The sequence below is a fragment of the Thunnus thynnus genome, chromosome 15, assembly GCF_963924715.1.
Source record: "Thunnus thynnus chromosome 15, fThuThy2.1, whole genome shotgun sequence".
NCBI classification, from domain to species: Eukaryota; Metazoa; Chordata; class Actinopteri; order Scombriformes; family Scombridae; genus Thunnus; species Thunnus thynnus.
In genome coordinates, this window is record NC_089531.1 from 25,451,324 (window position 1) to 25,467,571 (window position 16,248).

General features: G+C 37.8%; 1 protein-coding gene across 1 annotated transcript in view; it reads right to left on the reverse strand.

Annotated features, from left to right (window-relative positions):
- fam135b (family with sequence similarity 135 member B) overlaps positions 1 to 16,248 on the reverse strand; it is a 46,301-nt gene that overhangs the window by 19,672 nt on the left and 10,381 nt on the right. The window contains exons 3-5 of the mRNA XM_067611529.1: positions 14,373 to 14,452; positions 6,223 to 6,362; positions 1,419 to 1,489 (exon numbers count right to left, since the gene is read on the reverse strand). Of these exons, the coding sequence (XP_067467630.1) occupies positions 1,419 to 1,489; positions 6,223 to 6,362; positions 14,373 to 14,452 (291 nt within the window). The remainder of the gene's footprint in view (positions 1 to 1,418; positions 1,490 to 6,222; positions 6,363 to 14,372; positions 14,453 to 16,248) is intronic.

Consider the following 16,248-nt stretch of genomic DNA (forward strand, 5'->3'; position numbering starts at 1 on the left):
GAGAGATATATTTTAAACTAATACATAAATACAAATACTCTAAAATTGCAGCTGAATTCTTGTTTTTACTATTTTCCTCATATTTCATGCTAATTTCACTGAACAGTTAAACAGACTCAGCTGCAATGTACAGAATAAAATAGAGCTACAAATTAAAAATGAGAAAATTAAAAAAAATAAATAAAAAAAAACAATAGGTAAACATAAATAAAACCACTAGATCAAAAAAATCATTAAATCAGTAAGACTGGGTTTGTATTCAAAACTACAGGTAGTATAGATTAATTAAGGGAGTACGAATGAAGCGAATTTATTACACATACTAAAAAGGAATGTTTATATCTATTGTATCTGTGTTTGAGAATGTGGACTGCTGCTCATTAATAACCATTATTTAGTCATTATTGAGGACATGTGTATTGTCCTTGCAGTGAAAGAGTCTGCATCTTGACTGGAATAATAATACAGACTTAGTAGATCTCTCAGGGGGCGCTGCTCATGTGGGGACCAGCAGCAGGTGTGGGGTGAGTCAGCTACAGCTCTCTGACCTCTACTATAGGCAGGTCCTAAGGAAGGTCCAGGTCATATTGGACTGTCCTGATCACCCCCTGCAGAGAGAGTTTGACCTCCTACCTTCAGGCCTTAGATAAAAGTTCCTGCTCAGAGGACAAAAAGTCTACAAAGACTCTTTTGTTTGCAATTAGAATTGTGAATTTGCACATGTGATCTCTGCACCTAAGCACTTCATGTTTTCGGCATTTAGCTGCTTTTTTTGCACTGTCTTCATTTTAAAGTGATCAATTGTACTGTTTGTCCTTGTGATCTGATTTGATCTATTGCATTATTTTTTATGATGATTGTGTGTTTCTATATACCTGGCTGCATCAAATTTCCCCTAGTGGGATAATAAAGTTTGACTTGACTTGACCAGATATTCTACACTAACTCTTAGTAAAAACAAGGATGACAATGATATAGAGGAGCTTCAAAATTCACTCCTGTGTAGGGTTGACAAGTACTATCATCACACAGGTATGACAAAAATGGCATGTCAATAGGTTTAAAGGTTTTAATACAGAAACACACTAACTTCACTTCAATAATGCACAGCTGTTGGTTGATACCAGAGTGGTGCTCCTACAAAAATGGTGTGTTTTGCTGCATGTGCTAATGCAGACTACACTTTTATCCTTCTATTTGTCCCAAGCAAACAGACAAATAAATCACAGTAATCACATATTGCTAGCACAAAAGTTGTGATCAGGTGCTTAAAGTGATGGCTATGAGCCAAAAGACATAATAGCCCTTATTCATGCCTCGTTTGCATTCTCACTCTTCCATAAAAGCTGCACAAGGGAAAACTCTTTCTTCCTCTCAAACACATACACACACACTTACACACACGTTTCAAAACCTACTGTTGCTCATTGTCTGTGAAATGAAGATCCAGCTTCAACTGGAAGTCCACCTCACTCAAGGCTTCCTCCACCTGCAAAACATTGGTGCAGTGTTGTGAATGCATGGACACTATTTGAACAAGATGACATGGAGAGGTTAGACAAAATAATGGAAAGGGACTTTGTCCAAGGAATCTAAAGGTTTAATGGTGGGACAAGTCTCAAAATTCCTGAAAACATACAGGTGGGAGTCAAACCAACATAAGTGTGCAGGGCCACCACAGGTCACCAGCACAACTTCAAATGTCTTTGGCATAGATTCTACAAGTCTCTAGAACTCTTCTGAAGATATTCCTTTATCTGGTGTTTTTTTCTACTTTTTAATTTTCATGCAAAATAAGTTTGTTAACATGAGCAACACAATAATTGTACAGAGACAAGATATTTCAATGACACCCTGTATGTAATGGGTTGCATCTTATAAGCCAGCCCTATCACCAAACAAGAACATATTGGATGATTCTGCAAAAAACCCAAATTACCTTCAGTAACAACAAGTTTTTATGTTTTGTTTTGTTTTGTTTTTTTACATCCAATGCCAACATTTTTAAAATTAACATAAAATATGTGCTTAATGTTAGGGAAAGATCATGGTTACAGTTAAGAAAAAGGTGAACGTTAACTGCAGGTATGCGGGACGCAATCTCTGGTCCCCCGTATTAAACTCTGCTGCTTTACACACTCACTTACTTTCCATCTCGCTACATAAAATGCAGTCTACTTCCTGCAGTGGCAATGAATGTTTGCACTGGATGTAAATCATGATATGGACATAATTCATTGGGATACTGAGATGCAGAGTCACATACAATATATATTTAATTTTTTCTTATTGCTCATATTATAGTCTTAAGCTAAAGATGAGACACTCCAAACAATTTATTAAAATGTACTTAAGTCATCCTTGTTTGGAGGGCTTTTCATAGCATCTTATTTTAAAGAGATATTCCTCTGTGCCAAAAGAGCAGTCAACTTCTATTACAGTGTTTTTCATTATCTCTTTAGCAATCTCTTGCCAAAATAATTAAATTAAAAGACAACCCCAAGGAATATCAACATCAATTTTTACCATATTGCCACCAGCATTGACTTTACCAATTAGAGCCTCTTTGTATAAATTTCAGCCCTGGAGTCATAAAATGTTGGATTATGTTCTTCCAACAGAAGTCTTGCCAGGACCTTGAATTGGTGGTCTTTGGCTTTCCCATAAGTCAAATCTTTCTCAGTAATCCCCAGGCGAGATTCTCTCTCTCCTTTCCTTTCAATATGGACTGTTGAGTAATTTTTGGGAGTTTTGTAGTCATTTGGTGTTTTGATGATGGTGGTGAGAGGTTCCATCAAACATGCAACATCAAACCATTCAGTGAGCCCTCAAGCTGTGTATAAAAGCATCTGCATTTTTTGTTGTATTTATTCATGTTTTCCTTTAATTTGTCCCTGATCTGTATGTAAAAAAAAGCAGAATCAGCAAAGAGTAAACAACCAACGGGGACATTTATAGTACATTATATACAGTGGGGAGTAGATAAATACTGCTATTTGGCACACAACCCAAATGTGACCAACCTTGTTTGCAACGCTGAATTAGACACATCAAAGTTCTGTTTATGTTCTCTTTGTGTTCTATACTAACTGAAGGTCTGTATTTCTTTTTATCTAATGTAGGTTGAACAGAATTCAATTACACTCATGTTCAAAGTGCCATAGTTCATGATTTATGGAAATATACAGAACCTATTTACATTTGAACAACAAAGTGGAAAAACAAAAGGCATGAGAAAACTACAAAGGTGGAGCTGCGAGTGGATGTAATGTAGTCTTTTGAAGATTGAGGTGCAGTGATGCTAATTATAATAAAAGGTTAGGCACAGTTCTTCCTCTCTTTCTCCTCATATTTTTCTAAAACACACACACACATATACACACATACACACACACACACACACACACATGCAGACAGACATTCAGTAAACACACAAATCTTTGCAGTTCTGTCCAATATTGATGCTTTGATTGATTAAGCATACATACGGGTGTACACAGGGGAAATGAGGAGCTATTTTTGTCCATGCTATCTGTAGCTGTGAGCAGCAGATAACCTCCGGAAGGTTAATGAGCGGGGAGCCTTCGGGAGAGCTTACAGCTGAAATCTGATATGCCTTTAAGCTCCTCTATCTCCACACCTCCACATGAATGCCTTCATTTAATGAAATCTTCTAAAATTAGGAGCGCAGAGTCATGTGAGACAGAATATTCTGACTGAAGCCTCTACAGTAATTCAGGCTTCTGCTGTAGACCTATGTATATGTCATAGAGCAGCTGAGCGATGGTGCAGGGTGATGTCAATATGTGAGCTACGGCTATCATATGGATGATTAGCTTTGAGTGGGGCCATCTTAACTCCCCCAGCCTCGGGCCTGTCTCATCCTTGTCACCGCTGATCAATTTGAGCTCCAATGGCTCCCAACAACAAAGAGAGGCAGAGTGGATTTTCAGGGTCGTGCCCACGATGAAACCATAAAGGACAGTACATCAATAACTGTCTGGCAGGTTTACATGCCTGATCATTTGAACTAAACATGGGCAGTGTGGGGCACAGGCAATTTACATTTGTCTGTCAATTAAAGCACATTAATTCAAAGAGGCAAACTGTTGAACTCCATGATTGTTTCTATGTCTATAATGGCTCACACTAAATACTTTTATATGACATCCTGGGGCATTTGGGGGCCCATACTCTACCCACTCATTTAATTACTTTTTCAAAACCATCAATATCACTAGTTTTTTATATACAAAAAAAAAAGCCGAAAAATCTCCCCAAAGAACAACAACAAAAACAAAAAAATAGGGGCCCTCAGGAAAGGACAAAGCACTGTGCCACAGGCCAATTCTGTTGGTGGGTTCAATCATTGTTATTGACTTTACACTTACTCTGTCAATTGCTGAGATTTCTTGCCTTTAAGAGTTTCTTTAAGGCCTGTACCCTTCACTGTTGTAAAAATCTACACAAGGAAAGTAACTACTGGCTACAAATGCCAGTACAGATCACAGCTGATCATTAATTTGCTTATGCCTCTATTTGCTACAGTTTCAGCACTTTGCAGAAGGAGGGGCTATGCTGTGTTTGGGAAGCACAACAATCAATAGTTCCCAGGATCTGCAGTGAAGAGGTCTGTGGCACAGGGTTTAACACTGTGTCTGTACAGACGGTGTAGTTCAAGCAGCACATCAGTAGTACAGCAGCAGCAGCTTCAGTCCTCCATCAATGTCTGCACAGGATGCGTTCAGGCACAGTCCTACTGTGTAGGCCACCTGCATTTTGGCAGAGCTCAAACCCTCATACACAATCCCTGTAGTTATGTGTGTAAAAGGGAATAAACTACACTTGAATAATAAAAATGCACTTTGGATTGTGGTCACACAGCCTGTGTAGACAACTGTAATGAGTAAAATACAAGCATATATGTTCCACTGGACTCAGACGGACCACCAAAAATGACTGACCCACCTTCTGTCTAGACAAACCTTAAGAAGGTGCAGCAACTAAGGTTTCAACATAAAGTAAGTCTTTCTGCGTTAGAAGAGGCAGTGATAGTACAGACATGTAAAGTGCCTGTGTCCAGCTAATGGCTGTCTCTCATAGGCTGGACAGGTTCTCCATGTTGCTTGCATCTAACTAAAGCCATGTTGCCACAAAAACATACAACATAAAATCATCATAGTTCCCAATTTAGGGGTCAGACTTTAACTTCATCTATTAGTTTGCAAGATAAATCTGAGGAGGTGTAAAATGATTAATGGAGACAAAAAATATTTCTGCCTCAAAAATGTATGTTTTTGTTTGTTTTTGTTTTTTAAATCTGCTTTTTTTCACGTAATCCTATAAGATTATACTTTTTCAGACTTCCATAACAATTAAAAGGAATCAGTGTGAGGGAATAACATTCTTTAGCTCAACTGCTCACAACTCACAGACATATGCAACATGATCAACCCTTCAGATACACTTCACAAGTAGCTTCATTTTAAGGTGTCCAAAGCCAAAAAGCCTAAGCCTGGACACATGCAAGTAACTCAAATGAGCATCAGATGCACGAATGTATTGCAAACTTTGAGAATCTTCTGTAACACTCCTACTTATTACCCAAAAATGCTACAAAATGTGTTGCTACCTGCTTTTGAGACATGGAGTAACCAGGGATGTATGAGTCTGTAAAGCTGCTAAATGTATAGCAAAAGATTTAGCAAGCTGGAAACACCTTGAGGAAGTCTACTGGACAAAAACCTCCCACCCACTGACATTTCAAGACTGAGAAAATGCCAGCGTAATTACTATTCCATTATTCAGTATGATGATATTACTTCTACACTACATACTGTAGTTCTGTTAGATATCTGCTCTAATTACTGTAGCTAGCTTAAATCTCTGTTATAAAAAGGGTGTATTTATTGTTTGTGTAATAGTAGGAATGGCGACTCTAGCAGAAACATGTGTAGGAGGAAGATTATAAACTGTATGAATTAATGGCCATTTAATATTTCAAATGTGTAAAGAGACACTCACAAGCTGCAGCTATGGAACAAACTATCATACAGCTGTAAATCTGTTATGCATTTTACAGTTAGACCACTGATAAAACGCAAGCAACCAAATGGCATTCGCAATTCTCTCCTTTTGTCTTTTGCTCTCACAAAATGCGTTTTTCTGTGAGTGAGTGTGTGTGTGTGTGCATGTGTAGAAAATGTCACCAGCATGACTCACCCTTTCTCCATCCAATAGTAGGTGGACTTTGAAGATCATACAATCATTCACCGCAATCTCCTCATTTCTGTAAAGGATCTGAAATATCCGGCTGAACACGGTGCCGTCGTAAACCCCCGCGGAGCTGAAGCTGCATTCTCCTGATGTGGGACACAACAACATGCACAATAACTATCAGCTATAACAGTGATTCACTGAAATGCAACTGCAGGTTTAACTACAGAAATAACACATGACACACATGTTTAAACAATAAAACAGTACTAAATATAGATATTTAATTGATAAAACAAGGCAGTTGTCTAAGAAATGCACACAATTATGAAAACTGAAAATAAAGCCAGGGTTTGATTTGGCAAATGCATCACCTGATATTTGCAGTGTGTACTGAGATTTGTGAATATGTACCCAGATTTGAAAATGCATAATGACACTCATGAATGTCTGATTTGACATTTTCAAATGTTTACCAGGATTTGTAAGGGATCTGAGCATATATACTTGGATCTGAAAATGTGTACTAAGTGCATATGTTTCTAGATTTGAAATGTGTATTAGTCTTAGAAGCTCATGTTTGATCCAAGTCAAACATGGCCTCCATCACTTACAATGAAAGCACATTTGAAGGGGATCTTTTAATAGCCAGTATGAACAGGAGGAATGATTACAGTGAGGAAATCCTCTTTCAGTGTTCATATGGGCACCTGAGACAGACTTGAAAAACTGTGAACCTCTCCTTTAACATACAGAATTCCATATACAATCAACTACATCCCTTTGACAGACATAGTGGCTTTAATGTGTTGCTCCTTGTAGTGGAACTACAAGGAACCACACGTTAAAAGCTAAAGATGAAAACCATTAACAGACAATGAGGTTAAGATACTGTAGCATTCTGGATGTGCGCATGTGGGAAAGCTTCTAAGCATGAACACAGGCAGCAGACAGATGGACATAAGTCTCATTTTATGTGTGTTCCTGAGGTGTTACTGGTGTTACTGTATTTGGCATTGTGTTCTACAATATTCCCATTATTCCCACCTTTCATTTGTTGTTATAAAAAAAAGTGTTTATGAGAGAATGCACCTCGATTGCAAGTGATGTGGCGTGCATGGTTCGTTTCCTTTGACTGCTAAAAATATACTGTGCAAGGTCCTCCTTGTTAACATTATCTTAACTGAGAACCCTGGAGTGCCATAATACTAAATGAAATTCAGCTGAACCAAACTGTTTTATTTGATGCTTCCACAAGTGACTTGTCCAAAGGGAAGAAAAAATGTATACAGCATGATGACAAGGCAAAAATATTTTTACTTTACATGATGGTCAAATAAGAAGAAAATATATGAAACAAGAAAACACTTGAAGTACACAAAATGATCACTGGGCACAGAACTACTTCAATATAATTCATAATTTGCTTTCAATCAGATTTTTAATTGCTGCAGTTTATGACAGTTTCAGCATTAAAATATGCCTGTTTTATTTAGATCAAGCGGAGTGATTGCAATTAAATGTTATTAACAAGTCCTCCAGATCTTTTAAATGGAGACACAGATGCTCAGTGATGCAGTGATACTGGCAAAATACAGGCAACATAATTTCACGCTGAAAGAAATTATTTCCTTGCTTTCCAAATAAAAATGTTACAATAGCAGACAGTCTATCAATTATGCTTACGTAGCTGATGATAGAGTTGGAACTTCTGTAATGTAGGAAATGGCTTATCTATGATTACAACTGTATAGCACTAGGGGGTTGTTGATAGGCTACACATTGTCAGGAGTGATTTTAAATGGACACACATTCTCAAGCAAAAGAAATAAATTGATAAATATGATTTTGTGTGTAGAAATAAAAGCATTTATGGTTTATGCACATAACTGTGCATTTGCATCGTTGATAAATCAGACCCCTGGTGTTCAAATTTTCAACCTTTCCCATGTCCCAGCAATTTTACAATACAATGGCTGTGTACTCTCTGCCAATAGCACATTTCCCCTTGCAGGGCTGCAGTCATAGAGGCAGAGCTGCTGTCCAGCTGCGAGCCGTGAGAGGTCTTTGAAATCCCCTGCTGAGGTTGTGCTCTTTTCTGTCTCATTCTTACTCTCCTTCTCTCTGCAGGCCTCCTCCTGATAATGCTGTCACTACTTGCCGCATCAAGCAGCCCCAGCAAGGATGGCGGATGTGTGGGAGCACGACTGTTGTTGGATGTGTGACAGAAACAGCGTAACCCCTTTGGGGATGCACTGTATGTGGAAGGAGTTGTAGCTCTATGTTAGCACTGACACCTCACAGTCAGAATGTCACTTTCAGTTTTTTGTTTTTTACATGTTTCCTTGTGTTGATTTTGGCTTTCTCCCACTGTCTAAAGACATACAAATTAGGTGGATTAGAGACTCTTTATCGTGTGAAGGAGTTAAACATTAATTATTCTCTATGTGTGTTTGACCTGAACGACTTGTGCTCTCACCCAGATGCTTCCATGCCCTCTGTCCTTTGGGTGGCCCTTCAGTGTGGTCAAAGTCACAAAATTAATGAACGGTAACTGCTATAGTTGACCTTGCTACTTTCACACACTCCTCTGAATGCCAGTTTGTTTTACAGGATTGATTAAATGTTACATTTTGTACCGAGGGAGCAGAAGAGATTATAGACCCTGATAAGAGATCTGAATGAGATCTCTGCTTTGATGTTGATGGAGAAGATGGTGGTATACATGGGGAAAGAACATAGCACCTGCACATTGTAATGTAACATAATGTTATAGTTTGGTTGAGACAGACAGGTAATTGTTATTTTTGAAGCTGTATTTTATGCTGATGGTGCTTTGTGTTACAGTGGATGCATGTTGTAAGGTAAACCAAATTTTTTGTCAGAATTGTTTCCAAAATTACAGTATGTTTTCCATGTTTGAGTAATGTATATAGAGGCCCTTTCCTGCCAGGAAAAAATGGATGAAATGTCAGGAAAATGTCAGGGATGATAAAAATAAATACACACAAGTTGATTTGTGATAAGTCAGAATTATGGAAATTCTTTTTTAAAAATGTGCTAATAATAATAACTGTACATTAGTTTGTCATGATTTTGACTTACTAAATTAAATATCTGGATATACTGTACATTATAATTTTGTCTTAGTCTAAGTCTCAATTTTTACTTAATATCTGATTATTTAATTATTTATTAATTAAAAAGTCATAATTTCAACTTAGTAAAGGTTTTTTTTATCTATTTCTATTCTATTCTTGTCAATAAAGACATTCCAGCTTTTTTGTTTTTCATTTCTTGGCAGAAATGGTCCTCCATAATGTCAAACAAAGTAACAAAAGCAACAAAAACGTTGACCCCTCACTTTTCTTGCTAGATATAAACATGACTGAAATACATTCTCTTGCTTGCGTTCATGTTCGCAGTGACACATCAAACCAACTCAGTTATTGCATTATGGTATACTGCAGTCCTCACAGGTGTTGGGGCGTTATCACATCCTGCACATTAAAACCTGCTGAAATGCCCCTAAGCTTTAGCCACAGTGATTCAGTGCTGGAAATAATCTTCTTACAGCCTCTGGTACTATACATCTGCTGTGTGTGAAAGTGTGTGCACATGTGTGTGTGTGCGTGCGTGTGTATGTGTGTGTGCTAGTCACTCCCTATCAGTAAAACCCACCAAACTCTCAATGCAGAATTGCTCTTCATGATACTAATATGAAGGAGTATCTTAGTCCATGCAGTAGGAGACACCGTAAGCAGCAATCCAATTCTCCCGCTTAACATTCTGACTTGAAAATCACCATGTTATTGCGCGTGAATCACAGTCATTAAATGCTTCAGTTGAGTGTTTGGCACAATCCTTCACACACAATTCATTTGTATGAAGGGCACAGACAATTGAAATGTCAAGCATACACTTTCACAGAGAACACAGTAAGGGATTATTTCCTGTGTCTGTGTATGATGAATGTATTTCCTTTGCTGGCCAGTGCCCTGCCGCTGTCATATTTATGCTCAGGATTCAGCCTGTGAGGTTTAATGCATGACCTTGTGGAAGGAGCCGCAAAGGGGAGGGGAAGGACAGCAGCCTTCCAATTACAATATGGATATGATCCTCACAGTTATGCACCCTGCTGCAATGTTCCTTATTTACCACATATGCTATTGCCCCGTGAAATATAGGACTGCAGTCAGTGGATTAGATATAGGCAGCAGAGCTTTGGATGAGCTACGGAATATGTGATGTGGTTTATGGAGTTGAATGTAGGAATGTAATATCTGCATTTTAGGAGTATAGAAATTTACACTGAACGTAGGAATGTAGTGGTAAATCTAATCAAGTACCCATCTACCAATATGGACATATGTAAATCTTAAAGGAATAGTTTCCCTACATTTAGGGAAATTCAGTCATTTGCTTTCTGAGATGAGAAGATCATTATCAATCTAATTGCTTTTGGTGTTTACCCCAGATCAGCATAAAGACTGGAAGATGGTGGAAACAGATAACCTGGCTCTGTCCAAAGTGTGAAAAATATGCCAACCAACACCTCTACAGAAGTTTGAAATGAAAAGAATGACAATGTTTAAGGTAAGGTTGCGTGTTGAAGCTACTTATTGACACACAAGTGTTCATCTATCCGCCCAGTACCTATGTACAGCCTCTCCAGTTATAGCATAGGTTGCCAGGTATGGTCAATGAGCACAAGTTTTGCTTTTGGTGTCAGCACCAGCACAATGGCACCAAACCTGGCAACCTCACAAATAGTGTCCAAATTTGTGATCTCAATTTAGAATACGATAATTGAATCAATTGTGCCCTAAGGCTGAATGTGAAATAAACAGAATAAATAGCTTGCACACTGCAGGGCTCCAATTTCCACTTATTTATTGCACCAAGGTGACGTTTTGAGCACCACTGCTATTCATCAGACACTAAGGTTGAACGTAGAATGCAGAAAACTGCCCAGTCTGTCAACAATGGCATGGATATTTTTAAACTTTGGACAGAGCCAGGCTAGCTGTTTCCCCCTGCCTCTTCCCTTGCTAATGCTAAAGCTTATTCTACGCTAACCACGTCCCGAATCCAGTTTTGTACATAACACATAGACATGTGATTGGCATTCTGTCTTCTTATCTCACCCCTAGAAAAAAAGCAAATAAGCATATTTAACAAAACTATTCCATTAATTATCTATGTTGTAATTTGCTGAAAAGAAATACATGTGAATGTACAAATTATATCTTTTTATATTGGGTGTTTTAGTCAGTTTAGTACAACAACATCACATGCTGCAAAATTTGAAAAATGAGCTAAAAAAAACTGAACTGTGTGAACTAAAGCAGAATTGTCTGTATTCTCACATTATTAGACTGAAACGATGTGTGTACAGCAAAAAAAACTTTCTGTTTTCCTTCAGCCTCCTCCAGCTGGTCAGTACTCTGCCTCCTTATCCTCACCTGACAGCATATAAAACTGAACCTCCAGGATTTAAGACCCTAAAAATAGACTACTGAGAGCAAGACTGCCGAACTGCTATTTTCATCATTTCCATTGCAATCTATTAATATTTTGGCTACTTAAGTAGGATTTCTCTTTCTCTTTACCCATAATGAGGTAAGGAAAACATCTTCCCTGCTGGTATTCCTGTCACTGTGTTTCAGGAGAAAACCCTCGAAATGACATGAATCACTGTCACATCTCGCCTTCACAATCAGCCGTGTCCTTGCCACCACACATACATGCACACGTGTTGGTTCTGCTATAGCTGTCACGTTTAAACTGCCGCTCCCTTGTGGCTTTTACCTTAACCATAGGGTGCCATATGCCAAAAACCACAGTTTTTCTTTTATTTATTTTTAAAATTTCTGCCTTTATTGGACAGCAGGCAGCGAAGAGGCAGTCAGGAAACAAGGGGAGAGAGAGATGGGTATGACATGCAACAAAGGTCTCTGGCTGGAATAGAAAAAGGGATGTTGCAGTTATGCGCAGTAACCATTAGGCTACCGGGGCACTCCAACACAAAGTTTCTAATCTTAATATGACCTGCTGCTGAGCCTGAAATCACAATGAGCACCTAAATCCAAAATTTCTTCAAGGGAACAGTAGACTGCATTGTGGAGAAGTGGTCCTCACAAGTACAGCTAAATCAGACCACACACACACACACACACACACACACACACACACATACGGTGCACCAGTCATGACAAGCTAAAAATAGCCGTTATTACTGCAAATCAGTATTTCCAGTGAAACGGCTTCCTGCATTGCCAGAGATCCAGATTTTAACGCTCGGGTAGGTTCAGACACACTGTGTCACAACCTTTGAATACATAAGAAGACAAGACACGTGAAGAGTCTTTTATGATAGAAAACATCTGCATGTGATTACATTTCAAAATTAAAGGATGTAAACTGCACAGAGCATGAAGTACAGCGTTTGTGTTTTTATGCTTTTATTATAACTGGTTGCATATTGTCATTTACCTAGCTGGTAAATTTTTTGGTCATCATCTATTTTTAATTAGCAACAAACCTTTAATGAAAAGCCAAGAATTTTACATGAAGAAACTATTAAAACTTGTGTGTTTTGGCCACAAATTAATACAGTATTCTTTGAAGTAAGTAAGGCATTTAAAGATAAGTTGCTCTATTGTGTTCTATGCTGAACTGCAGAGACACGTTGTCATATTCAGTTTTTAATCCCTCATGTAAAACAAGTGAAAAATGTTCCTCCAAGAGCAAAAAAAAAATACTGTTTCACAAAGTGCAAACATCAACTAATAATTGGATGTAAGAATACTGAAACTGAATTTGATTTACATTTTAAACAAGTGAAATCACATGAAAGCCATTTTCTGCAGTGTGACTCAGTCAGTCTTCAAACCAAGGATGGCCAAATGTCCTAAATCACTGAGACAAGGTAAAGCCATAAAATTTGCAGGCACCACTCACATTCTCTGATACATAGCTCCAATAACTAGAACGATGGCAGGAACACACCAGTAGATTCACTTATTTTGTACAGTAAGTTTTTGAGTACATATTTTTTAAAATGAATGTTTCTTTTTAATTCTCTTTCAGACATGGTTAAAATGAAAGATTATTGTGCATTCTGAGGTAAATTGACTACACTTTATTGAGCAGATGTCATAATGTATGGTTGCTTTACTTTGGTATTTGTGGATTCCTCTATTTTAAGAAAAATCTCGGTCATGTCTCTAATTGAAACTCTTTTGAATCCACAGATGTCAGAAATACAACCAAGACGTGAAGGAATCTGTAAGAAGACTACAACCCACAGAACACTGTAGAAAATGTTCATATTCCACATTCACACGACACTGTAAAACGATGCTCATTTGTTCCAGCAAAGGCAGAAAATAAGGCTACTCTGGACTACCATGCACTTTAACACAAGACACTGTGAAAGATTACTGTTTTCACGGAAACTTCAAAGACAACCATGTCCAACACAATGTGTGTAATTCAGACACAGAATGTGTAGTCATGAAACTATTCCCTGTGACAGTGAGATTTTCTCACACTCATTCCCCTTTGGACTTAGACACTGTGAAGGAAACCCAACGTGTTCAAACATGATCCAAACTACAGGAACTAACATCAAACTAATATCTTAACCTGTCAATTTTTTTTTTTTTTTTTTTGTGGTAAAGTTCATGTATGCATAATTTATATTCATTCTAGTAGTACAGTAGATTGTACTTTTGAGGCTTTTTGCGGAGATTAACCAATATTTACACCCTAAAAACACATTACTTATTTATATAGGATTTATCTTAATGCTCAAATATAAATGTATTTTAAATGTGTTGGTCATGTATCATTTTTTCTGATATATCCCACAAAAATGTATCTTTATTACATATGCATAACTGAATATAAGCCCTGGCCTTAAAACAACTAAAATCCTCCAGACATGCTTCAAAACCATTAACGTTTGCTGGACAAATGTGGCAGCACAGGTTCATCCAGCTAAAGTGCAAAAACAAATTATGATTACTGAGAACCAATATAGCAAATTGGGAGCTTATCCCCAGACGAGTATGAGGACAGTGTTGACATAAAAGTCAGATGTCTAAAAATATTATGTGTGGATTGAGGATTTAAATATCATCTGCCCTTACCTGTATTGTCTTGTGTTGTCACTATCAACCTGTGGGGCACTCGAGGTGAGACCTTCAACCCTGCTCGTATCTGGTAGAACCTGATGGAAAGGATACAAATATGACACTTACAGCCACACTACACACATTTACGTACATACTGATACTCTAGACCCAAAGCGCCTGGAGACAAATATATAATGTGAATAATACAGTTAAATTCACACAATGATATTTGCCAGTGTGTCATCCTTAATACAAGCAAAAACAAGAATCTTGTTTTTGTCTAGAAAGGATGTTCAATTGCTGCTGTTTCAAAGACATTACTAATTCACAAGTGAGTTTTAATGAGCCACAGGGTGGAGGGCAGGTAGGGTGAATGTATGGAATAGCAAATGAATCAAGAGCAAAGAGAGCAATGGCGTTTTGCCAGCATCCACGCCAATAATTATCACAGCATCTTGACTTTGGGTCAGAAGCCTTACCTGGAATTTTAAACTGTATAAAACTAGTATTTCTTCAATGCACAAGTTAAGACTTCAAGTAGAATTTACCTACAGTTTTCAAATTAACAATTGCAGGAAGAGTACAACAGCTTGAATATAGTGCTGAAGTTAGCTAGCTAGTTAGCTGGGTACTTGCTAGCTACCTAGAATTGTGTTAACTAGTAATACCAAAAATAAACCAATATTCAAGTGTCAAAACATAAACTTCACAAGGGCCATTTGCTTCAGGTATGGTTTTTCCTTATTAAACATTTGGTGGCTGACATGTTTTCAAAACAGGAGAACATATACAGTAGTATGACTCAGCAAAATACCAATTTGCTGACCAGGAGAAACTAGGACAAATGTAATCAAGATTCTGTGACTGAGTAAGCGAGCTGAAATTTCCGTGGCTAACCGTTTCATGAAAATAAAACTGTAACAAATGATTTGATGTAACCAGCATGTAACAGGACCCACATGACATAATAACATAAGGCCATAAAGTCTAATAAATGTACCTGCATTGCTTACATGACCTAAATCATATTTGTTGCAGTGGTGTTGCCTTTTTGCCACCGCTAGTGTGAACTAACTTCAAACTGACCATTCTGGTAATATTTCTACATGGGATGCTCTATTTTAGCACTGACATGACAGGTTTTACATAAACATCTTGACACGTGCAGCTTTAAAGCTTCAGAAGTGCTCTTCATAACATGGATGAGAAGTTAACAATGCCATGTTAAACAAAATCGGCCATGGATTGTACAAATGTAGCTAAATTATTCAAGGATAAAGGGTTATAAATAATAAAGAAGACATGATAATGCACCTCTGTCCAAAGGCTGTAAAGTATACTGTATAGTAGAACACTGGTGCTAGAATTCCACAGTACTGGCAAACATTTAAGGTAAAATTAATGATAGTGTATTGATCCCGGTTGGGAAATTTAAAAGAATGGAATCATAAGAAAATATTTACTGTAGAATATCAGTACAGGGCTATAAAATAGAAGCAGAACAGTCTTAGTGACTTAAATATGGATTATTCACATGACATTTCACACTATAGGCATGGACAGCAGTGGAAAACATGTATTTGAAAAGGTCACTTTGACAGTTCAAGTCAACGCAGCTTTGTGTAAAAGCCCATTTCGGCTCTCCGGGGACACATTGGCAATCTGAGAGACCAAAGCGTGGCTGTGAACACAGTCATCACATCAGCGTTTTAGTGACAGCCCTCTTAAAGATGGAGGCTTGACAGAGAAGAGCACAGAAAAGGTTTTGAAGGTTGATAAATAAATAAGGGATGTTTATGGCATGAAATAGGTCAACTCAGTGGCCAGTAACTGGTCAGGAGCTGATCCAATTCCTCTTACAGTGGTGATTTATAGACTTTTGTGCTCAGTG